Source organism: Daktulosphaira vitifoliae, unplaced genomic scaffold (assembly GCF_025091365.1).
Source record: "Daktulosphaira vitifoliae isolate Bord-2020 unplaced genomic scaffold, ASM2509136v1 Scaffold_1, whole genome shotgun sequence".
NCBI classification, from domain to species: Eukaryota; Metazoa; Arthropoda; class Insecta; order Hemiptera; family Phylloxeridae; genus Daktulosphaira; species Daktulosphaira vitifoliae.
The window spans coordinates 4,505,847-4,531,323 of record NW_026099572.1 but is presented as its reverse complement, the minus strand read 5'-3'; the positions used below and the strand labels follow the sequence as shown (position 1 = coordinate 4,531,323).

Genomic DNA, 25,477 nt, shown 5'->3' with positions numbered 1-25,477 from the left:
TTCCTGGTAAAAATAAACAAGTTTTCAACACTACGATTTATAGGTTTACTGGATAGTAGTGTATCTTAATTATATATTTAATAATATTATTACTACTACAGAAAATGTTTGGATGTATGCAAGTTGTTTTTTACAAGGGAAATCATAATAATAAAAAACCCTGAAGGGTAAACTAGCTGACATATAAAATATATAAAGGGGAATATTATATGTAGATAGATGTTCTATGGTTAGTATATATTATATATAAAGTATAGATTCTAATATATTTATTTATATAATGTAAAATAATATGATGAATAATTGGTATATTAGTATATCTGAAGACAAAAGAGCTGTACTATTTGTGATTGAAAATATCAATGATTCACACAAATCAAGGCTAGGAAAGCCAATGATTTTTTTAACTCGTTAAAATTAAGATAATTGGAAAAAAGGTAACGAACTAATAATAGTTAAAGTTAATTCGATATTCTTTTAAATAAATTAAGCCAAAAGTGTAGTCGACAAAATTTTATTAACATAACAAGATAAGGTAATTTAAATGCCTGTAGGTTTGTAATAATATGTTCATAGGGTGATAAAAAAATTGAGGTGGTTAAATTTTTTTTTATACAATAAAACATTATTTCAAAAATGAATGAATATATTATTTGAATTTCCAAAAATGTATTTTTATGTAAACTAGTGGAAACTACGTCATATGGTCGTCTCCGAGGCAAAACCGCGTATCTCAACAATTTGAATTTGTTTAGAAATGCATACAATATGACATACATTTGAAGAGTTTTTGGAATAAATAATTTCTTGAAATAATGTATACATTTTCTTAAGAAAAGTTGTATAGCGTTATAAAAATCTATTTCTATTGTAACTGTGTATCATTTTCTTCCTCTCGAATAATTTTGAAAAATCGAGAGACGCAGTTTCATTATGAAAACAATCATATCACGTCATTTCAACTAATTTACATAAAAATAAATACATTTCTGAAAGATAACATAACATAATATTATGCAGTATATTTTTGAAATAATGTATTGTTGAATAAAAAAAACTAACCCCCTAAAAAATTTTTAATTTTAAAGCTATTATTATTAATATAATAATTATAATTTTTCAAAAATTTGTTGGCCTATAAAAAAAAGTTTATTTCTCGTAATAAGAATTTTATTATATAAAGCTATTTAACGAAATCACCATAAAAATATGTCAATTTTTTGTTACCCGCAGTTTTTCATAAATAATATTTGTTTTAGAATACAATTTTAATTTTTTAGTTAAACATTATATGTTATAATAACTTAAATGATTTAAACTTTAAAACCTTATAGAACTTTAAAGTATAAAAATTGATAATAATGTTGCTCAAATAATTATGAACATATCATTTTTAGCTTCGACGCGAATCTGATTTATTATGATTTTTTTTTTTTATTTCTGTCAAAAATTTGCCACTTAGCTCTCACCGAACCGATTTATTTCAAAAATACGTCAAAAGATCACTAATCATATCTAGTTGAAGAAATTTCCCTTAAAAATTAAAATCATATCCCTCGTTCCCTGTAAATGTGGGAAATGCACAAAAAAAATACAATTTTTAAAATCAGTAAATTGTGACATCTTTTTTGAACTTCTATGTGTAAATGACTGCCGTAGTTAATAAACATGCTATTTTCTTTTTTGTTTATTTTAAAATAAGGGTTAGTAATTAAAATTAAGGTAGTAATACCGTATTTATAAAAGTTACATTAATATGACTTACATTGAATATAAATTTAAACTTATTTTTAATATTTTAAAGTTAAGACTTTATTTAGCTTATATCGTCCATCTTAGCTAACAATGTTTGTAATGTACAATTGCTGCATCGGTAACAATACAGTCTATCACGCTTCGGGTACGAGGTTCGAACCCCACCCGTCCGAATGACCATCTTTGCACCTTTTCTTAATTCTATTAAATAGGAGATAATTTTCTTTTGGAATAATCCACCAATTGCTTAAAATTAAACACTATCTACACAATGGTTTCTTATGATAGTGATTTTAATCAATGTTAGATATTATGTATACTTGTTCCAACTATGCCACGTTTGCACTGTGCTACCGTTGTTTTTTATTTATTTATTTCACTTTTTACCATATTAACAAAAAAAAATTCAAGAATAATTTTGCTACAAGAAAGTCAGTGACTAAACGACTCAATTTTTTAATTTCTTTTTGCAACTTCAGATAGCACAAAACTTTAAATTAAAATACTAAATTACAGGAGTAATATTTACAGTGAAAACCGACAGATAAACTTAAAATTAATTAACAGTAATCTTAATTAGTAAAGAAATTGATTCTGGAGAGTTTAGATAGTTTTTTTTTAATACATTGTCAGTAATAATTTTTAACTTGCACGTCTTAAAGATTGACTGGGTCAATTAAATGGCTTGCGACAGCTGATTTAAAATAATCTTTGCAACCATAAAATTATAAAGTAAAATAACAACGAAAAATAATTATGAAATAAAAAATAACACAAGAATTTGTATGCAAACGGTAGTTTGGTTATTGAAATAGTTTTAATATTACAGGTTACTTTAATGTGCAAAAAGTACTCTATTTACATTTCAACATATTTCATTGTATTCTCTGAGTCATAAAAACTCAAAGTTTACACCAATATTGTTTTAAGTTATAATTGAAATTAAACAGAAAATATAGGAATAAGTCAACATTTACAGAGCAATTATTAATCACAAGAAATATAACGATTGCAACCCCTTAAAAACTTAGTAGGCGGCAACTTATTAGACGCATACCAATGTTGTCCAATAAAAATTGTATTATTTGCCTGTCATATAATTTAATACATAATAAAATCCGTATATTTTCTCAAAAACTTTTAAAAATATTTTTTTTATTAAAGCATAAAAAAATCGTTATATCTGAGATAGTTCTCAAACTTTAATGTCTAGAAAAGTTTTAGAAATTATTCAGAGAAAATGATCAAACATTAGTTACTTATATTATCACCTATCTAGTGTATACGTACATCTGAAAACCTAACTAAAAGTCATTAATCAAACACACCCACACGTTATAATGAATGAATCGGGTGCCGGCCAATCATATTTAAATTAATCTAATAAATTATAAGAAAGTAAAGTAAAACTTGCACAAGTGTGTTATTTTGTTTTAATAATTTAAATTGATACTTGCGAAATGCAAAGTTTGTCTTTGATTATGTTTTCTCTTGTATCTTCTAAATAATTCAGAAGCCTCCAACCAAATGTTACTCTCGACGTTATGATCACTTACCTGAGATATAATAAATGATTTATTAGACAAAGTTTAATAGAATAAAATGATATATTTTAAAATTCTCATTTATTTAAAAAATATCGAACAAATTGAATCAGTTTCATGAATTTACTAGTGATATTTACTTTTTAATTAAAAACTATATATATATATTAACCATATACCTCGTCGTTAAAACAACAACAGTTTTTTATTAATAGCATGGGCATCTAGTTTAAAAGTACTTAAAAATTCAACAAATAACAACTCGTTTCAATACGTTCACAATATTTAATCATATCGTGAGAATATGATTTGTTTTTTTTTTTTTTTGGCGAATTTTAACGAATACAATGTACACAATATATAATCTCGTGACTATAGTCTTTTGTGAAAACATGTCATTAAATGTGAAGCTTTTCATTATTACAGCTAGTTGTGCTGGCGTCCAGTTGTCAATAGAAAACCATTATAGTGTGCAAGTGACCGTTCTCAGATTAAGCTTCACTTAAATCGAGTTTTAAAATATCCGTGAGTAATGTAATGCTGGTCCACCCTTTAATTCGGATGAAACCATTCGCGTGTACAAAGCTGCAGTATGATCCTCCTATCTAACATGCACAGGAGAGAAAACATGTTTGGTAATTGAAAAATGCACATTTGCATGCACATAGCGCTCATGCGCACTTGTTTGAGTATTAAAAGGTCAAAGTACTAGTAGATGTTGTGCGTTCCAAGTAGTAACCGGGACACGGGATGCTGTTTGACCAAAGGGGTGCCTGTTCAAAACACCTGGGAACGTGATGACCGCCAAAACTCTCTCTCGTTGTTATTGTTCTTTTATACCGCCGCACTATTATCACCGTGTACAGCTAAACAAACGGTTATGGCCTTTAGCGTCAACTGTACACTGTACTAATAATATGCACATATTGCGTAACATTACCGCCGTGTAAATCAATTGAATATTAAAAGAAATATTTTGTTCTTTCGCAACACAGTAAAAATGACTTTCAAATACGTATCGAAAAAATCATTACCGGGTTCATAAATACTGAAGCTAAAAAATTACCAACTCAGAAAACAATTTTAATTAGAATTGATACATTTAATTAGTTTATAAATAGGAGAATGTAGGGCTAGTTGTTACAGCTTGTTATTTGTTTTTATAAATTTGTCTTTTACAGTTATCTAAATTTTAATAAACTCATTTTAATCTATAAGTTATAAAAATGTATAAAAGTATACATTGTTAAATAAAGTCATATTTATAATACTGAAATAAAATGTTTTACATGAGCTAGTTAAAATGTAATAACTTATCCCGATGTGGGGTAAGCTGTACATACTGAAACAAAGTTGTTACAGTAGACTTTTTTTCTACTATATTATTCTAAAAATAATAAAGAAAAGTCATTTTTATTATGAAATATTGTAATAATAATTGCATTACGAAACAAAATTGTATAAATATAAAAAAACGAAATGAAAACACGGATACATCTGGAAATATTTTAAATGAAATATCTCAATTGTAACAACTAACCTCGCTATCCCTGACGGGGATATTATATATTATTATATATTCACTTCAGTTTTAATATAGCATGATTTTATAAATAATTTTAATAAAAATATGTCTAAAACACTATTGTTTTCCCTTTTATAATAAACCCTTGAAATTTTGTTTTTCAACAAGGTATTTTTTATAAGGAAAATCTATATGAATTATTTTAAAAGGAGTAGCATAAAATTAAGGTACAGCTTATTAAATGTGGGTAATTGTGTAAATGTAGGCTAATAACCTTTGATACAGAAGCCTTTAATCTAAATAAAAAAAAAAAATAAAACAAAACTTTCTTTATTATTGAAAATTATATCTAAGGTACTGCCTGTACCGTTAACCCTGTCTCATTAAGGAACCAAGACAAGGCTATAAATCGATTAGTATTGCAACATAAACCTCATTTTATTGTTGGGGTATGTTTAAAAAAGGAACGCCAAGTATTTAGATTTCCATAACATTGAATATACACCTGTATGCAAACAGCGATTGTTATCGTTTTAATGATGCCACTACTTAGTTGCCGATTTATTATTTCTTTGATACCGCTAAAGAACCTGTAATTCCACAATATCTTTTTAGCGCATTAGACATACTCGAAATAATATCTGCAATTGTATTTTACCACTCGTTTGTCTAAAAAACTAACGATAAAACGTAACTCGCATAACTATAGACTTAACGATGACGGCGAAAACTAATAAATGTTTTTATTATACACTTTTATTAGCACACAAAGAACGTAAGTTCAAGAAAAAATGTTTTAAAATCGCATCTATCACAGATTATTGTAAGAAGTGTTAATTTTAATAGTCCAACTGACCATATTGATGTTGAATATTATGTTTTATCAATTTAATAAGTATATCATAGACAAAAATTCTATTGGCGCGATCATAAAAATATAATAAACATCCTTATTCAAAATTACAAATTAATTAATTATAGTACACTTATAGGTAAATAATAATTTATTCTAGACATAAAAATCTATAGAAATTAATATATCAAACAAGTTAAACTAATCGAAATAACTGAAAATACACAGAGTAGTCTATGATGTTTGACAAAACTAATACATTTGATCCAGCGAATATTCTGCGGTTATTTTTTAAATAATTTTTACAGTTTTAAATTTTGATAAAATCATAGACAGACAGAATGAACATACATCAAAACAAGCTGCACTCGTCTGCACTACATACCCTTTAACTACATACCCTCAATAGTAAAATGCTTGTAAATCAACAAGTACTTATTTCGAAGTTGTTAACGATATATAAACATTTTTTTTGTAAGAAAGGGGTTATTAATGTTAAAGTTGTTAGTGGATATTTTTAAATTTTCAAAATATTTAAAATTAAAAAAAAAAAATTAAATGTTTTATTTTTCATATTATTATAAAAAAATAATAAAGACTATTTTTTAAAAAAGTAACACAAAATATTTGCTAGATAAAAAGTTATTACATTTGTCAAAACATCGTATATCGCCATGCAAATATCATTAAAATTAAAAATATTTCAAGTCTAACTAATGAACTAGTTTTTAAGAATTAATTATAATAATAAGACAATTTCCTTTCGTGAAATTGAAACTAAGGAGAAATAATAACATCTAAAAACAGTAAAGATAATGTGAAGAACTGAAATAAAATTCAATAAATTGTTTAATTGAAATATCAATTATTATAAAATTCGATCAGTAACAAAATCATTTTTTATTTGAAGTAAACCAATTTTCGATAACTTATTCAAATTTGTTGTTATTTTTTTAGCATTAATTTTCAAAAAAGGATAAAACACGCCTTATGTTTTTAGGTATTTGTTTTTGATATTAGATACAGTGTATATGATACACTCTTTAAAAAAATATTCGAATTTCAACATAAAAGTATTGGAAGTATTTAATGTACAGAATGCAAAAAAAAATGTTGATAAATAGTAACAAAAATGTTATATTTTTTTACGATTTTTTTAAAATATACTACTTTTGTGTAAAGTAACGTGAATAATAAAAATATCACACTGATATATGGGAATTTTCTGGTGATTTCATAAAGTGTAATAAATTATGGTTTTATAGCCCATTAGTTGAACCAACTAGTCCTGTATAGGGTGTTCAGTAAGTAATGAAAAGGATTTCCATTCTTCTCATGGTTTGTAACAATTGACCAGTTTCCTTACTTTTTGAACATTTTGTATACAAATAACAGGTTAAAAAATAAATTTTTGTTGAAATATTTTGTCATTATTATTTTACTCTAAAATGCAATAAAAAAAATAACGAAAAACAGTCAACACACAGCTGTTCATATTTTGTGTGCTTCTTACGTTCACTGTAAGATAACTTTATTAGAGAAGGTAACAAGCCCCTTGTTAATTTATTAATGATATATAACACAGTAATGGTCGCAGCTACTGTCTTCAAAGGGGTCAAAACAATGAATGACTTAAGCTAAACTGAAAAGGCTACCCTAGGGGCGTCTTGTTAGTCAACCAAACGAACCATAACAAAACGGGTACACCGGAATTTAGGTCCGAGTGGTAAGAACTAAAGAAATCGGAAGTCACAGATGTCAGGGGTGCATTGTAAATTTGTTATGCTTGTAATTAAACATTCTAGTTCATCTATATCAAGCATGAATAAACTTAAGACGATAATAATAATAATAATATTAATAGCTTGAATTGGTCGAGACAGTTTTCTTTATCGAGAAATAAAAATTTTCATGTTTGGTTGACAGGCATATTATAAATTAAGCCTACGCGGTTCCATCAAAACATACATGTACACTCGAACCCAACCAAGTAATAAAACCAAAAATGTGTCTTAATGTGTTTAATTCTAACGCCTACGCTACTGTATTGTAACGCACCGCCAATTTATCTGTACAACGCGTCACTGTCAATTGTTTAATTTGCTATTCGTTGGTCGACACTACGGTGTGTTTTTAATGGCAAAATCTTATTAAGTTATCCAGATTAAATCACTAGAGTCCATTTCAATGTCGTGTAACATATTTCATTTGTCTCTTAAAACTCAATACCAACGCATTGGATTTTGCAATAAAAATGTTTATACTATTAAAAACAAATTAATTCCTGCGAACTGTTTATAATGACTTATCATTTCTGTAAGTCACTAAAATTAAACCAACAATCAATAATTCGACTAGGCATTTCAACAAATAATTTTGACGATGAAATATTATACTTAATGAACGGTAATGGTGTTAAATATTGTTTTTAAACACATGTTATTTTAATTTTATATAATATTTTGTATATTACTGTAACAAGATTAGTACACCAACCCGACAAAACTCAAATGAATTCCAAGTTATTATATACTTTATTTTTCATTATTCAAAGAACTTTATATTATTTAATGTTTTTGAAGACTTCAAAATAGACCCAATATCAATTAAAAAAAGATTGAGATTGGTTTTTAATTTAGCATACACAGTATCTGTACTATCTAGCCAGTTTACCAATTAATTTAAATATTTGAGCAACAAGTCTAATACATCGCTTCTTAAATCGTTAGATTTAACCATAACATTATTCTATTTAATAAGAAAACTATATATTTTTAAAAATACAATTCAGGCTTTAAACTTGCACTAAGTTAATAATTTTTTTTTAATCAAGTAGGAATTTACAACTCTATTGATAAATGAGTCTTTTCTCTTAATAAAAACATTCACTTGATTTATAATTATTCATTTTTTTTATAATACATTACAATAAACAAAAAGTTAATAAATAATTATAACAAAAAATAACATAAAATTTTTTTTTTTTTTTAAATTATGTAAAAATTAAATATATTTTACTATGATAAAAAATATAATTATCAATCGTTATATTTCATAAAGGTTTGTATGATTTCAAAGTTAATATTTTGAAATGTACTATTGATTTTAAAATATTTAAATAAAACACTTAATGCTAATAAATTATGATCAATTGCCTTTAATTCTGACATTTTATGAACATCATTTTCTTCATTTATATTAAATTTACGACCAAACTGTAACACACTATCAATTGCAACTCTTTTAATCGATCCCCATGTTAAACTCTTCGTTTTAACTTTTGGAAACTTTTTTAATAATTTCCTCTCGATTCTTTTTACAGCACTTATGGTACGACCTAATATATTGAAATATTCAAATCTTAAGTCAATTCTTGATACAATTTTACAAACTAGAGATAATTCATTATCGAATGGAAATTTAAAAAATGAAATAATTTTTTCTATAATGTCTATTAATTTCAAATTGTAATTCTTAAAGTTTTCAAACATATTTTTTATCGATTTATAGGTAAAACTTAAATAGCCAAGGTTACGCTTTTGGTATAAAAGGTGTTTACGAGCCATACGTATAACGATTATTTTTATAAAAGCAAAGAAAGAAATTTGGAAATTGTTTAATGATTTCCAATTATTTTTTAACGTCGTCAATTCTTGATTTGCGTTATTCCATTTGGCAAAATCTTCTGGTAAAGTTTTCCAGATAATTCGAACGTCAAATGTTTCTATTAAAATTGATAGAAATGACACGGATTTCATAAGATGGTTTATATACAACCTATCAATTGAAAACCATTCTCTCTTGTTAGTTTCGATACTTTGATCATCTAAATAACTCAATGTATCTACAACAGAACTAAAATTGTTTTGAACTAGTTTTTTTACGGCATGCAAACAATCGTCTTGGCTATTTTCAAAGCATTCAGGCACTTTAGAGTTCAAAATTGATGAATTATAAACATTATTCTTACAATAGTATATGTTGGTGAATTTTTGCAAACGATCAATAATGGATTGATGAATCAATAAAAGACTAGATATTACTGCACCATTATCAAACGTTTTCTTTGTAGTGAAAAGAGGATCTATACTTTGAAGTAATGATAAAACTTCGACATAATTGTAAAAAAACCATAACCCGTTAAGTTGCCTGATTCCAAGATCGTATGATGACTTAAGTATATCGATAAGAATATCTTTGTATTTTACAATAGTTGAAATTACTTTTGCAGTATCTACTTCTCCTATAAACAAATTTTTTGTAAGATACATATGATGTAAAGCATTTAACAAATATGTACAACTAAAGTTGTTTATATGAATTCTAGTTAAAAAAATTATATCCATTCTACTTTTATTTTCGAAGTCAGGTTTTGTATTTAAATCCTGAACATTCGAGTACATTAAATCAACATTTTGAATTTTCAAAAAAGTTTTTATCAAGTCTTTTTTGCTCATACTCATCAGATGATCAACATTAATTCGACCAATATTCCCAAAAGATTTTTCAATCAAAACAATTATTTCGAATAGAAATAAGAAGAAATAGAAGTAATTCATTTTTATAAAATCAATTAATTGTAAGAGAACAAGTTATTATTTAATTTATCACAATATGAAATCACTAAATTATTAAATTTTAAATTAATTAAAATTTCACGATCGACTTTAATAACAAAATTAGTGTTGCCGCAAAATATAAGAGCATAATTTAACACTTTAAATTTATTGAGATTAATAAGTTTACATTAAATCTAAAAATATTACACGTTTGCATATGTACCTATCTTATTTATACAGTATGAAATATAAATATATAAAAAAAATTACATGTCATCTATTTGGTATGTGTGTATAGAAACAAAAAGAATTAGGGTTTTAATTTTTGCTACTTTATAAATTTATTTTATGTAGTCGACGAAATTTTAAGAAAAACAATGTATATTTTGTAAACATCTTTAATATTTCTAACTATTTTAGGCTGCAGTTTTTTAAAACATAGTGTACAAATTATAACTTCTTAAAGTGAATTAATAAATTTTCAAAACCTACCCATTATGAAAAAATATTTTATTTTTTTTTCACTAAGTGTAAATGACATTTTTATAAATCCTAAAGTAATTGATTTATTTTTATTTAAGTTTATATAATTTAGTAACTTTTAAAGTATATTTTTAAAAATGTGTTTAATGTAAATAATTGACTATAATGTAAATGTATTACTCAAATAGAAAATCAAGTATCATGTTAAACACAATACTATGAAATTGGAAATTGAATAACAAATTAAAATTTCTTGTTTAATAAATTACCAATTTTCATAGACTTATACTTGACATCATATCTACTTCTAAGTAAAGAGAATATATACATTCTCTTTACTCAGCAAAATCAAATATAACTATTTTAAACCTACTTAATTCTATGAATATATTGGTCATTTATATTGTAAGTGGAAATTTGTAGTAATATATCCTTAATCGTATTCAAAAACAGTGAGGAGTATGTACAATAACTAAATCGTGAACAGATTTATGATCATTATCCAAACTTATTTTATCGTCAGTAATAATTCGTAACATAGCTGTAATTGTCATAATAACTACTGAGATAGTCAACAATCTGTTGATAAATATAAAATGAATGTAATAAAATTTAGTTATAGAATAAATTTTGAAATTTATCACCTTTTAAATCAATCTAAGAAAGTGTTCCAATACCGTTAAGTGAATTCGTGTAACAAATAAAATTAATTAAATTATCTCATACGAACGCTCTTACTTAAACAATAGAAACTAAATTGAGAATCAAATGAAATAATTCATAGTATTTTTTTTTAATGAATCTATTATTAAATGAATTTCGTTTTTAATGGTCTTCCATTCTGGGATGTTCTATTCTGTTTTCTAAAGAAATAGCCATGGGCCAAATGCAGACAGATGTCCACCGCGTTAAGTTGTCAGATCAGTTTGGAAATTTATTATGCAAACGTCCTCTAGTAAAAGCTACTGAAAATTCCTCATTCAAAATGGTGACGTGCATGTGTGAGGATATCAAAACCAATGCCAACACATTCACATACAACACACAATTATACATAACGAATGCAGTTAACGACTATTATACTGACCAACTGTAAGCAGTCTCTAGACACTTAGTATTGTGTAACAATTAAATTCTAATTAATGGTTATAAGAAATCAACTCTTAAAAAAAATTTCCCGATTTTCACATACATTCATTGTGGAAGCATTTAATGCATACAATGTAAAGGAAAATGTTGATAAATAGTGACAAAAATGTTATATTTGTGTACGAATTTTCGATAGTTTATGTGAAAATAACATTATAACTTGTGTAAAAATGTAACATGTATTTTAAAAACATCAAACTGATGTATGGGAATTTTTCATAATTTCTTACAGTGTAATTAGAACTAATAAAATAATATACGGTCGACTTTAAGTTTCCGGAAGAGTGTTTGCCTATTTATTTTTGGTTCCAGTAGGAGTAAAAAGAATCAAATGGATAATTTCTACAAAAATAATGATGATAATAATTATATAACAAGGTCATTGAATAATAGATGTTGGTGGGAAGTTTAGTTTAAGTCATTGCAGCGCTTTAACAAGCCTATATGTTTGCACTAAGACAAAGCCACAACACGTTGACCGATAGAATAAAATGGAAATTTATTCAAAAGCCCCAATTTCAGTAAATAACTTTTCTTCTAAGATTTTATTAGGCGTTAACATGAAACAAGTTTTTAAAGCAAATAACGCTGAAAAATATCCGTTTCTTAAAGTGGTAACGAACAAAAAAAACATGAAAGTATTGTACATTTGTTTGAACCAAATTCCAAGTTAATAATTCTTTGTCGGGTACTTTTTCTTTCATAAAAAATAGTTTTAATTTATCATTAACGATACGACCACAATTGCTGCAAATCGAATCAGTTGTGCAACAAAGTTGTGTACTTGATTGTGCCATTTTAAAGAAATCTTCAAGGCTCAGCAAGATGGATATTTCAAGCACGGTCTTCGAAAGTGATAATCAAACGGCAATAAAATAATCCACGTACAACATAAGCTATTGGCTATCACTATTAAAAATCTATGTTTGGTAAAAAATTATAGCCAACCAGTATACATAAGGGCCAAGGTTCAAAACGGTTTCAGGGCCTCGCATATTTTCATCTACTGCAAAAATGTGTAAAGAAATTCCAATAAAGTAGTATTCAATAAGTAGAAAAGTGCTAAACTGTCATCAGTCAATTGGAACACATCAACGTACAACAGCTAAAATTCCGCATTAAGTTCAGCAGACAAGAAAATATGTGATTCAACACTAAAAATTAGCTACCTACCAAATAACCGTATTAAAACGGTAGAATATAAATTATTCAAAGATTCTTTAGAAGTTATTATGCATGTTTCGTTAATTGTGCGTTTCCAAAACAACTCCACGTCGGATGTGAAATCTTCTGCTATCAGACATAACTTGGCCGTTCCACCTACAGGTGTTTAATATTTATGAGTGCAATTTTTAATCCTACCCTACTCGACTTTGTTTATGGCTACGAGTGAATATTTGAATTCTGGCCCCAAGCTTAATTCATAATGCATTTTGCCGTCATTGATTGAGTATAAGTTTATAATTAATATTTAATCATACTGCTTCGCAGTAGCAACTTTAACCATGGTCAGAAATTGATCGTTACGACAACAGCGGTAGTGCTGAAAATTATACAAAGTCACATTCTTTCTAATAAAGCACTTTAAGCTCTAGTCGTACCAATGGGACTGTAATCACTTTTTTTATCGAGTAATTAATGTCAAAGCTGGACAAATATTTTATTCATCGGTATTGACGGCACGTATCCGACGCTTGCACACACAAACATAAACACGAGCTGTTGTATGACTAGTTTCTCTTAGCAGGCAATGTCTCAAGGCGTTTTACAATACAATAAATATCGTACGTAGTATTAGGCACACGTGTTATTTGGAAGAAGAAAAACGTTGCCTAGGAATTCTAACAACGTAATTATTAATGGTGCAGAATGCAAACGGGAATCTTTCTATTTAGCCTCAGGGTGCACTGTAAGCGCAGACGAACTTCCTATACCACCAAACTAGAAATGTTGTCAATTCTGTATCGATGACAAATAAATACGATAAGTCAGTCTAATTTGCGTTTGATGAATATTTCTCGTGTAGCTAAGAATGAAAACCTAATTAAAACTAAATCAAAGTTGTCATTTATATATATATATATATATATGCTTTTAATAATGCTAAAAGCTAGTTCTATTGATGTTTTCAAAATTTGCACACTCAGAGACAATAGTTAACACTATTGAGTTAACAGTAAAAAAAGTAGCTGTTTAAGATACAATTTGCATTGTAAAAAGAGTTGCGATAATTTAAAGCTATTTAAAGTATCATTTCTACAAAAATAATGGTATTGACTTTAAACTATTGATATTTTCTAATGTTTCACAGAACTTATTGCGCCATTTAAAATAAATATTATACATAGTGCAATTACAGTGATGTACCAGGTGCAGATGAGTAACAGAAATGCAATGGAAACGTGACAATAATTTGAGTTAAAAAGACAAAAGCTATGGACGAGTCACCCGTATTTAGGTTATTCCGGTGACAGAATAGTAACTAAAATACCATACTGTTTAAAATTCTATAAAATGGGTGGTCATTTATTGTTGTGAAAACTAAACAACTATATTGTAAAAGTAGAAAGCTGTCAGCTTGACCCAGTCCAACCTAATACTGTGAATGTGAAGACACTCGTTCCTAGTCCCAAGAGGGTTAGTTAAAACACAATAATATTATTATTATTAACTTAAAACAAAATTTCGCTATTGATGTTCATTGAGTTCAGAACCATAGCAACCTAAATATTAATAAAATGCAAATGCGTCATCTAACGATAAATTAAATTTACAGGTTTCTAATAGATACGTGACAAACTCGGACAATAATATAGACCGTCTAACTTAATATATTATTATGGCTCTACTACTTTTGATAGAGAGGTAATAACAACCGATTTTTCTAATTCAACTAAGTAAAATTGCTAATATGTCAAATCTCTAGTAAAAATTACATTCAAACGTTTTAAAAATTAAATTAACAATCAATTGTTCATAGGTGTTTTATAATTTGCTAAATGTCTAAACATTGAACGATCGAAAAAAAGAAAATGAGCCATTGTAATATTTATTACTGTATTTTTTTAATATAATTTTTTAGCTTAAGTGTTTGTCTTAAACTATTCAAATAGTGTGTTTTTTTAAGATAAATCGATAAATGTAAGTTAAGCGACAAAAATATAAAATACTTAATTTGTAAAATAAATTTTAAAATGTTTATTTTTACGCTTCAATGAATATTGCGTAGTCGGAAGTGTTGAAAACACTTGAAATGTTAAAAACAAAGTTAATTATTCTATTTTGAAGTGGGAAATGACTTAAAAAGTCATCCATACCTTTATCCAATTAAAAATCATTTGCATTGAGTCGTCGATAAATGTCAATAAATTAAATGAACGTTCCATGTAACAGACCAACATTGGTAATTTGATTCGAAGGGGTGCCGTATAATATTGACAATTTGCATTAATTAGAACCGTTGAACATTGCACAGTTAAACAATAATCAAATGAGATCTGTCAATTGATACGCAACTCGTAATAAAACAAAACATTTATTTAAATACCGGTTAGCATTAATATTAATATTTTTATCGTTTACAAATGTCTTTTATTTTTAAAATTATAATAACAATGATAGAGCTGACATGATATGTATAAGAGTAGATAATATTGTAACAGGTAATAAATTATTCATTATTAAAAAATGGTTAAAAAGCTGATAACAATTTTATAACGTTCTTTTTTTATTTTCCGATAAAAATATCTCAATTATATTTTTTAATTATTTCTGTTTAGATATACATAACGACTTTTAGTAAGACATGCTATTTTAAAACAAATAATTATAGCGTACATTTTTAGCACTCGATTGACACAAGCCATTTAAACTTTTTAAACAGTTCGCATGAGAAATACATATATTCGTAATACATTGCGAAGACTAGCGCTTTAATTTAATGGCAATGCTCTGTCGGATGGATTTGTCTTTATCATATTAACGAATTACTTGTTTTATGTTTTTCTTCTTATGTACATGTTGTTATTACAAAATACGTAACCATTAGATAAGTAAAAACAGTGTCACGACAACAGTTCCGTGGGCGTACGTTGAAAAAACAATAAATCGCATTAAATAAAATACCGACTTCCCCTTAACTCTTCACCTATGCCGGACGTGAAGTCGATCGAAAACGATCAAAGAAGAAAAATCTGTAAGTGCACAACGTTCGACGCGCGTTCATAAATTTGCCGTTATATAAATAAATATAATAAACAAATAAGTTTGTACGCGGGTTTAAGAACACTGTCATTATTGTTTCATAAATACTCTTCGGTTTTTATCGCGTCTCACGGGAGACTTATTACCTCTCGTAGCGGTCAGCGGATATAACAAATATATCAAATGTGCAACGGCCGTATACACACACGGGTGCAGCCGCGGTACACGACAAAGGGCCAGTGGAAACATTTCAAAGTAGACCGGTTTGCATCGACGTTCTATGAAACTTCATTATTGTCACCATTATTGTGGACACATTAATACACTTTCAACGCACCCCGCAGTGGCTTTTGTAGCGCGGCGTTTGTTTTTTGCAACTGTAAAACGACGGTATCACGTTCGTCAACTACACATCATTTGAATACCAATTTTTTACCTCTTAATTGTAACACAATGGATAAACTCGTTCGTCGTGGTCGGTGTCTATGCGGTCGGTCGATATCAATACGTGAGAAGCGGTGCGCTGTCGTCGGCCAAGTGCAGTAATGAAGGCTCTTCAATGAAAACCAATCGAAAACCTGCTAACGCATTGTGCGGAGGTTCACATAACCACTTGCCGACAGCCGGTATGAAATGAGCGTCCTGTCGCTTGGCTGACGTTGGCTTTGAATTGAAGTTGGCTTTGAATTGACGTTGATTTTTACATTGTCACGCAAAGCATACTGAAAACTGTTGACGGACACAACTCGCTTTAAAAAAGATATTATTAGAGTTCGTCATGCTACAGAAATAACGTTATTATTATGTGCTCGTCTGAAAACTGTAAACGGCGTTCTTCTAGTAAAACGCTTTTGTTGTCAATATCTTTTTGAACGAATAAAAAAAACAACTGGCAAACTTCACGAGCGCCCGAACGCGTTCATCTATTACCGAGAACACTCGGCAAGAACCGGCTCTTCGGTGGGTGGCAAGACAGTGACGGATTAGAGTACTCGTTGATATCATATATTATTGTATCGCTCTAAGAATGAAACCGTCGGTTGCAATACAATAGCTATGGAAACAAGTCAAGTAGGATAATGTGTACGGCAGCTTTCGTAGCACGACCGTTGCTGTTTGCTCATTCAGCGCATTCTCTAGTTGTGATCATCGCACCCTCTGCGAAGCACAACCATGTTAAGGGACCAGTCCGCCGCGATCTGTTGCGACACACACGTCGCGCTCGTGTAGTCGCAGCACACCAACGTGTAACGGTCACGGCCGTTAGTTTTTAACACTTGTAAAACGCCTTTGAAAAGTTAGCGGGAGGTCGATGACCGTTTTTCTTTGCGATTATTGGTGCACACACACACACACACGCATGCATAAAGCATGCAAACATGGCAAATTATTATAGTACGTATGTGTGCACAGAATCGTGAGGGACAGCGAGGAAGGCCGAAAAGAAAGAGAATATATACCACACCGCACTATGAACCTTAATGTGTGTACAATAACGGTAGCGACAAAAGGGGAATACACTCTGTAAGGCAACCCTTTTTCTGGCGACCAACTGCGACTTGAAGTTTTTACAAAACACACCTGTCCACGGACACGGGGGGAACATATCGAGTTAGCGACGTTGACGAATACTCTCAATACCCAAAGAAGGGGACCCGCGTATAATATCATTGTTTTCTTCTATGTAGTCACCCGTTACGTCGCCGTAATTGCATCTCTCGGCATCATTTCGAATTTGAATAAACGCCACTGTTTGATAATAGCCCAATGGTCCACTACGTTAAACGCGGGTAACTTGCACGCTGCGGTTCGAGAAAAACGTTCGAAATGTATAATAACTGTAACGTCGGACAAAAGAATAATTAGTTCTTTTCTTCTCCGGGCGAATTGTTGTTGAAATTAAAGGCTTCCGATGATTTCTTCATACCAATGGACTAAACGTTCATGAAGGACTCTTAGGAATGCGACCATGTACGTTAAACGATAGAAATCGTTTGAAAACACCGATAAATTAAGTGTACCAATCCGAGGCCGTACAAATCAATAGCCAAACGTACGGGCGACCTGTAATTGAACATGTCAACTGGAGACGAACGCGATTTTTTACAGGTAACGATCATTGGGCGACTGAGCAGCATTTTTTGTCTATACAGTACTGATGCGTCCAATGGTCGACAGATAATGTAGTATTTATTTACACCCTAATTACGCCGCTCAGGGCTACTAACTGTTCATCAGTTGTTTAAACTATATATTATTATAATGCGCATAGCTTCGGTTTTATAACCAGTTTTCCTTTCCAATGTTATCTGTACCAACACATGACGACGCCACGCTTTGGATTTACCAGGAAGTTTCGCATACTCGTATAGAATTTACGTGCTCGAAATGGTTTTAATACGACAACGCTTGCGTGTGTCTAATAAATGCTTATTATTTTTTTTTTTTTTTTGGTTAACGAATTTTTACAGATAAATGTTCGTCGTGTCTCTAAGCCGGAACTATTAGAAAAACAATAATTACAATAACTGGGCTTCCGTTTATCAGCGCCCACAGATCGTTAATCTGTGATATTTCATTGCCGTTCTTTTATATCAACGAATCGCTCGGATTTTAATCGTTTGGACCCGTGTTTTTTAACTGTGGGAACAGCAGTGAATAATCAATATACACCCTGGACGCGAGTAGCCCACGCGTTGTCTGATAGTATCCCGAGTTTATCTATTAGTGCGTTGGCCGAATCAAATTAGTCAGATGGCGATTTTCCTATGAAAACAAATCTTGTTGTGCATGTTACACGTGTGCTATGACAATCCGTCGAACGCTTTGCAGCACAGCACGCGCCCTCGTAGAACGAGTTATGGCGATTATATGTTATATAATATTGCCGGATATTTTTTCCACAAACTTCCCTTTGCACTCATGCACACGATATTATTTATTATCTCCACTACAGCGTTTTGGATAACCCATAAAACGCGTGTACACGGTACACGGGACATTTATAACAATATTATATCTGGTACACTGTCAGGTGACAACCGAAATCGCATAACTCGGGGCACGTTCCCTTGCCGTCCCACTACAGATGCAGTTCCTACGCGGGACTGCTTTGCATATAATACTTTGGCCCATCATCATATTAAATCCCTAACATAATGTATACATAATCATAATACGACACCCGTCGACTGGGGGGGTCACAACGGTAATTGTGGTGGCGGTGGTGGTTTTAATCGGATCAAACTTCACGTTATGCTCAACGTACATACGGTCGATTAATTATCGGTGTAATGAAAACGTATTGTGCGCGACGATGGGGACAAAAAAAAACAAACACATGTATATTGTAATTTTATACACATCCGACTTGATGAAGGCGTCTACTGTGGTTTTAACGTTGTAGAACAAACGGCACAGAGAAGCACGTTGACAATAAAGCGACATACGTGCACCGAACGACCAATTGGTTTGACTTGCATCGTCAACACCAGTGTACGTGATACGATTTGATGTTTTATTTTATTTTTTTAACTGCGTGACCGTACTCAACAGACAAGTAACCTCGAGAGCGAGTAATTTTATTATCAATTTTTCTCTTGCGGACACCCGTAGGCTGCGGATGAATCGAATCGGCCGATTACTATCTGGCGTTCGGCAATCCGGAAAAAATCGTAGCCAGCCGCGAGGTCATCATAATGCATAAAAAAACATGTAAACAATATTCGATCAGCTATAATGTTGCGCGTACGTTAAAAAACACGAGAATGCGTGTCGGGATCGGCGCTTATGACGTTTGACGTAACAATATTTTGATATCCCAACGATTGTACGTTTATCGATGCCACCGGAGCAATAGTTGACCCGAAACACAATACTCGTTTTTTATTGTTGTGCGGGAGAGATGTCGGACAACGATAAGCGATGGGTGGACACGTTTTGTCTGTTCTAAGCGTACATAACGTTTATATATATTGATTTACACGGCCTGGAATGACGTTATCTATACAAATAATGATGTGTTTAGATTAGACGTGGGGTCCGTCTAATTATTGTGAACGTTTAACCGCTCAAATCGCCGGTCGGCCGTCTGTGGAGACTTGTACAAATAAAAATTAATCAAAGTAAAGAGAGCTTCATGTTGTAGTGCACCGTTTTTTTAATGTTATTTGTACAACCACAGAACACAAATACTAGTGTTTATTGCCGTTTAAAATAAAATTAGGCGAAACGATGTGTCGGTTTTATAATTACATACCTTGGATGTGTTTATTTCAAATACTTCTGTTCTTCCTACTGGTCATAATGGAATTTATTAAACCGGAATAACTCCAAATGAATATATTTCTTTCGTTTTTTTTGAAAGTATAAAATGACCCATATAAATGATTTTTAAGAGCTATAACTGTCATTTCTACCAATTTTATTATAGTAGTAAAAATCCGAATCAATACCAGAAGTATATCAGCGTGTCCAGTTTAAAACCAGTTGTAAAATGTAGAAAAAAAATGTCCATTCACTAACAGTATTCATATGTTCTATTAGAATTAAAAATACTTGCCAATACAATTTTCGTAGAACTATAACAGGCACTCATTGATTAAAAATCTACCGACATATTAATTAGTGATAACTAATTAACATCTTAATTAATGATTAATATTAAATAAATATAGTTCATGAATATTATTTATACAACTTATAATATGGATTACCAAAAACACCTTTTCATTTATCAATTGTAGTTTAAGAATTTAATACATGCAAAGTTATTAGTAAGATTTTTTTAAGTTTCATCTGGACTAGCGGTTGTAAGAATTAAAAAAAAATTATTTTAGTTGTTTAATAATGTAAAATCATTCACTTGGTAAAATTTAATTTAAATATTTATTCAAATTTAAAACAAAAAATAAAGTTCAGTATAACAGATTGATACAATGATAATTTATATTTCTTTTTAAGGCAAAAAAAATAAACAGAATATTTTAGTAGTTTTTTTAATTTAATTTAAAAAAAATATGGTTTTGTATTAATATATACAAAAATGGAGCTAAATCAAATCAAAAGTTAGCATTACGTAATAATGAGTCTTTATTTTATGACATATTTGCTCGATAACAAAAAAAAAAATCTTCACGTGAATGCTACAAATTTATAATTTTTAATATGAATTTTTACTTTTATCTTTATCGATATAATCAATTTCTGAAAACCATTACAAATTTCACTTCATTAATTTTTTTAAATTATATTTTAAATATTTATCTATTGTGTTCTATAATTTGGCGGTTATGTTTTTAATCATGTTGCTCTAATTAGAAGTTATTAAAAAATTAATATCGTTTTGAAATAAAATTATGAATAATTTATTAGGGTAAGAGTATTACCAGCTATCAATTTCTTGATAAAATTATAGCCATATAATTACAATTGCGGTGGGGTTTTCCTTAATAATTATTACATAACAACGTTATAATGTTATAGTTTTACTTCGATAATAATACAAATCTCAGTCAGTCATAAATATGATTTATAAAAGAAATAGTTAAAATTATGTAAAATTAAATTTTAAAAGTTGAAAAGTTTTTAACTAAAATTATACTCTCATAGCAAATATATAAGTACATTCGTGTTACTTTAATGCAGAAATTTAAGTAATTTGTTTGTAAATTTACCAGTTAATAACGAGTTACATTAGATTATTTTTATACAAGAATTTTTCATATCAGAAAAATCGTTTAATATTATCAGTGTTCTCGAAATGTTCTCAAAATATCATATTAATAGCAATAATACCAATTAAAAGAGTAAAATGATTATTGTTTAGTACACAACATATCAGTTAAGATAGGTTAAGAATTCTCTTCGCCCTTTTCGCCTTCGGTTATAGGTGGTGAAGTTATAATCAAATATTAATAATAAATTCTCAAATATTTTTAAATATTTAAATGTGTAACAACTTCCTTAACCTCTAACCAATTAGACTAATATAAAGGTAACAAATGATCATAAATGGATAACTGATATTAATACATTAAGTATTTGAACTCGAGCCAATATTGAATATTTTTATTTCAATAACAACTTCAATGTTATGGGAAAACGTTTACACGTATACACAAAAAATCTATAATAATAATAAGAGGAGCTCACCCTTCTTTTTTGTCGTCTTTCGTCAATCTTTCAAGCATTTGCACGTCTACCATATCTGTTATCCTTTGTCACCGTAATCACAGACACGTGGAAACATGATAATCGTTTTAGACACTCATAAAAATAAATATAATTTAACGACAATACAAAGACACGTTGAAACAACAAGCAAATCAAAATGTCTACACTAATAATAACTATGATTCAGTAGAGTAATTAGAAAGTGATTGATAAAATAAAAATTCACATGAATTGAAATGCAAACAATTGATGTGTTTTACGTAAAAAATTATTATCAAAAATGATCACGGCGTTCCAAAAAACACGTCCGGCTGTTATCGTCACCTCGTGGACGTTACTTATGAGCGGTCAAGTAACCGATGAACGACACGCAGCGCATACAAATGTACACTGGCACACGATCGGTTGACGACCAAATCGGCTACACAACAAAACTGGTCTTTATCCCCAGCGGTGCACGTGTGTGTGATTCGTGCCCACCACTCTACGACCGACTAAAAACCCCTCCGGGGACGCTACCGATGGATCGGAGGAAGCCGAGGGAGCACAACAACGGTGACGACAATTAAAAAATAGCAACAAAAAAATATATATAGATATATATTATTGTGCGTTCCACCAGCAGTGATGACGCCGACGTGATCCACAAGAGCGGTAGGTATCCTTCCGCCAATGATTTTTATTTTTTTTTGCTTTTAATTTTTCGCCTATTAGGTACCGACGATACAGTTATTACTGTCAGATTACCGAGTGCGGCGAATCTCTCCTCGACGGTTCGCATTTGGATGTGAGCGGATTAACTAGGAGCAAAAAAAAAAAATCAAAATAAATTCGGACATTTCATCTGGAGCAAAGGGTGATTGATTTCCGACCACCCTCTGCGGCCGATTAGGGATTATACCAGCGGGTGATTTTCAAATTCCGCTCTTTCGTTTGTATTGGGGAGGTGATTGGCCTAATGCTCTTGTCAGATTAGCTGATACAAACAATCACCGGTGTGTATATATTAAAAAACTTCTCGTATTGTACTCGCATGCCCAACAGAATTATTACTAGTTACATGCATTACGACAGAATAATTACACGGTAAGGATCAATAGCAAACGCGATTGTACTGCACGACGAGTAAAGCTCAAAGACAAGAAGAATACATAAAAACTTATTGTTTTTTTTTTGAGGGGTATGTCATAAATGACAATGAAAAAGAAAATCCGTTGACAACACGTGACGAGGTCCATAAAAATCATGATTCTTATTGACAAAAGTACACGACCGATGTCTCATTTCAATCAGTAGATTGCAACGATATTAGATTTTACTTTACGACAAAAGGACGTGATAGGCGTTACGCGTGCGAATAAATGATAATAGAAATGAAGTATTACTTATTTCGATTAATAGTTACGTACTATGAAATTAACCTTGCAAATCATTGTTGTAGTGGTCGAATAAAGCAACGCCGAAACGATAAACGTTGCCAAAACTAAAGTTTATCAGTAATAATAGATTATACAAGATGTGTTTGATAAATAACTTTTGATCTTCCGAATATTTTGTTTTTTTTGTTAAATAATGATTGAAGTTTTAGATTACGTATAAACCATAGTTTTTATCATTTATCTCTAAAAGTAAAAAAGATTTTTTAAAAATTTGTTGCAATATCAAAATAACCATATTTTGTAAGAAAAATGGATCGATAACGACTTTAGGATAAGTACTTAATATTTTACCATCATTTTAATACGTAGAGTAGATAAGTAGCGCGAGTGGAGGTGCATTATAAAAATACACCAACACGAGCTGTACTCGCCAAGTATCAACATTTTTTGCAAGAAAAGGAAATTGGATATTTTGAAAATTTAATAAAATGTAAAAATCATTTTTTTTATTTGAAATAAATGATAAACAGAATTCTTATAACATAGTCCAAAACTGTAAAAATTACTATAAAATAATAGTAACGCAAATATTGTGTAGGTCAAAAGTTATTTATTCGATTTGTCATTACAATTTGGACCACTGTGTTTACGTAGTCATTTCTTAGTCCGATAATTTTGCACACAATATTTAATTAAACTTGCTTTTCGTTTTCTGACGGATATCTTTACACTTGGGTGTGTTATTGTCAATCCGTTGGTACAAAACAATGTTACGAGATAGGAGGCGGGTTTACACATGTTACCTACTATGTTCATTCATAATCCCACGCAGAAGTAACAGCCAACATTGTTTAGGTCAATGTTTGCAGGTTTTGAATAATAACTATTAATTATGAGCTATTCACAGCGGTATCCTGAAATTAATATATAATTGCGTTTAATCAATGAATTGGGCACCTGTATTCAAATAATAATAGTGTATTGTAAGTGACAAATTATTACTCATATTACTCCACGCTGCTAATGGCAACGCTTGTTAACGTATTCAGCCTACGCTTTATTTTTATTACACAACTTTTTCAGTTATCTTGTAATAACTTGATTATATGGTTAATCAATAATAGCTATTTTATTGCAAAAAATATAAAAATGAATTTTATAGGATTAACCTTACCATTTTTAATTTTTACCATTAAACCCAGAAATTTAAGATATGTAAAAAGATATTTTTTGTCTTTTGTAATTTACAGTACGAAATTACTGGTTTTTTTTTATGCATGCAGTAGCTAACGGTCAGTCTTTAGGAAAAAGTTAAAAAGAAATAATTTTTAATACGCTTTTATTAGTTTCACATGTATGTTGTATGTTGTATGTAACTTTCCAAACGCCACGCGTTATCGCATATTCCGTTGTCTAGACTAGACTGTTATACGCATTCACCCCTCCCCACGCCTCGCTCACAATACGACGGTACACTATTCCTATAAAAATTTATTTTTAGTTATCGTACCCGTACACGCGTGCTTGTCATCAATATTATATATATGTAAACAAATTTTTATTTTGACTGACCAATAACGCCCGCGTCTAATGCGCCTTACGTATATATATATATATTCCTACCGCCGTTTATACCTCGGGTATAACGTTAGTCCGACCCGCCCGGCCATAAAACACAGCTATACTTAGTGCATGATACTTTTACGTAGTTAAGTCGCATTATTTGTATAAATATATATATTCTAATTACTATTAAAATTAATATATTAACACGATTTATTCTAATTAAGAGATATAAAGTATTCATTCCGATTACGAGGGATGATTTCCGTATCGTCATTTTTCGTCACTAC

The 25,477-nt window shown here is 29.8% G+C and overlaps 1 protein-coding gene across 2 annotated transcripts in view; it reads right to left on the bottom strand.

Annotated features, from left to right (window-relative positions):
• The window catches only part of LOC126896854 (rap1 GTPase-activating protein 1), a 116,037-nt gene that overhangs the window by 61,371 nt on the left and 29,189 nt on the right, over positions 1–25,477 (bottom strand). The window contains exon 1 of one of the 2 annotated variants that reach the window (XM_050669982.1): positions 22,225–22,657. The exons of the other annotated variant lie outside the window; for it this stretch is intronic. Coding sequence (XP_050525939.1) covers positions 22,225–22,277 — 53 coding nt within the window. The 5' untranslated portion in view covers positions 22,278–22,657. Of the gene's footprint in view, positions 1–22,224; positions 22,658–25,477 lie in introns of those variants that run through there. 2 annotated transcript variants of the gene reach the window in all.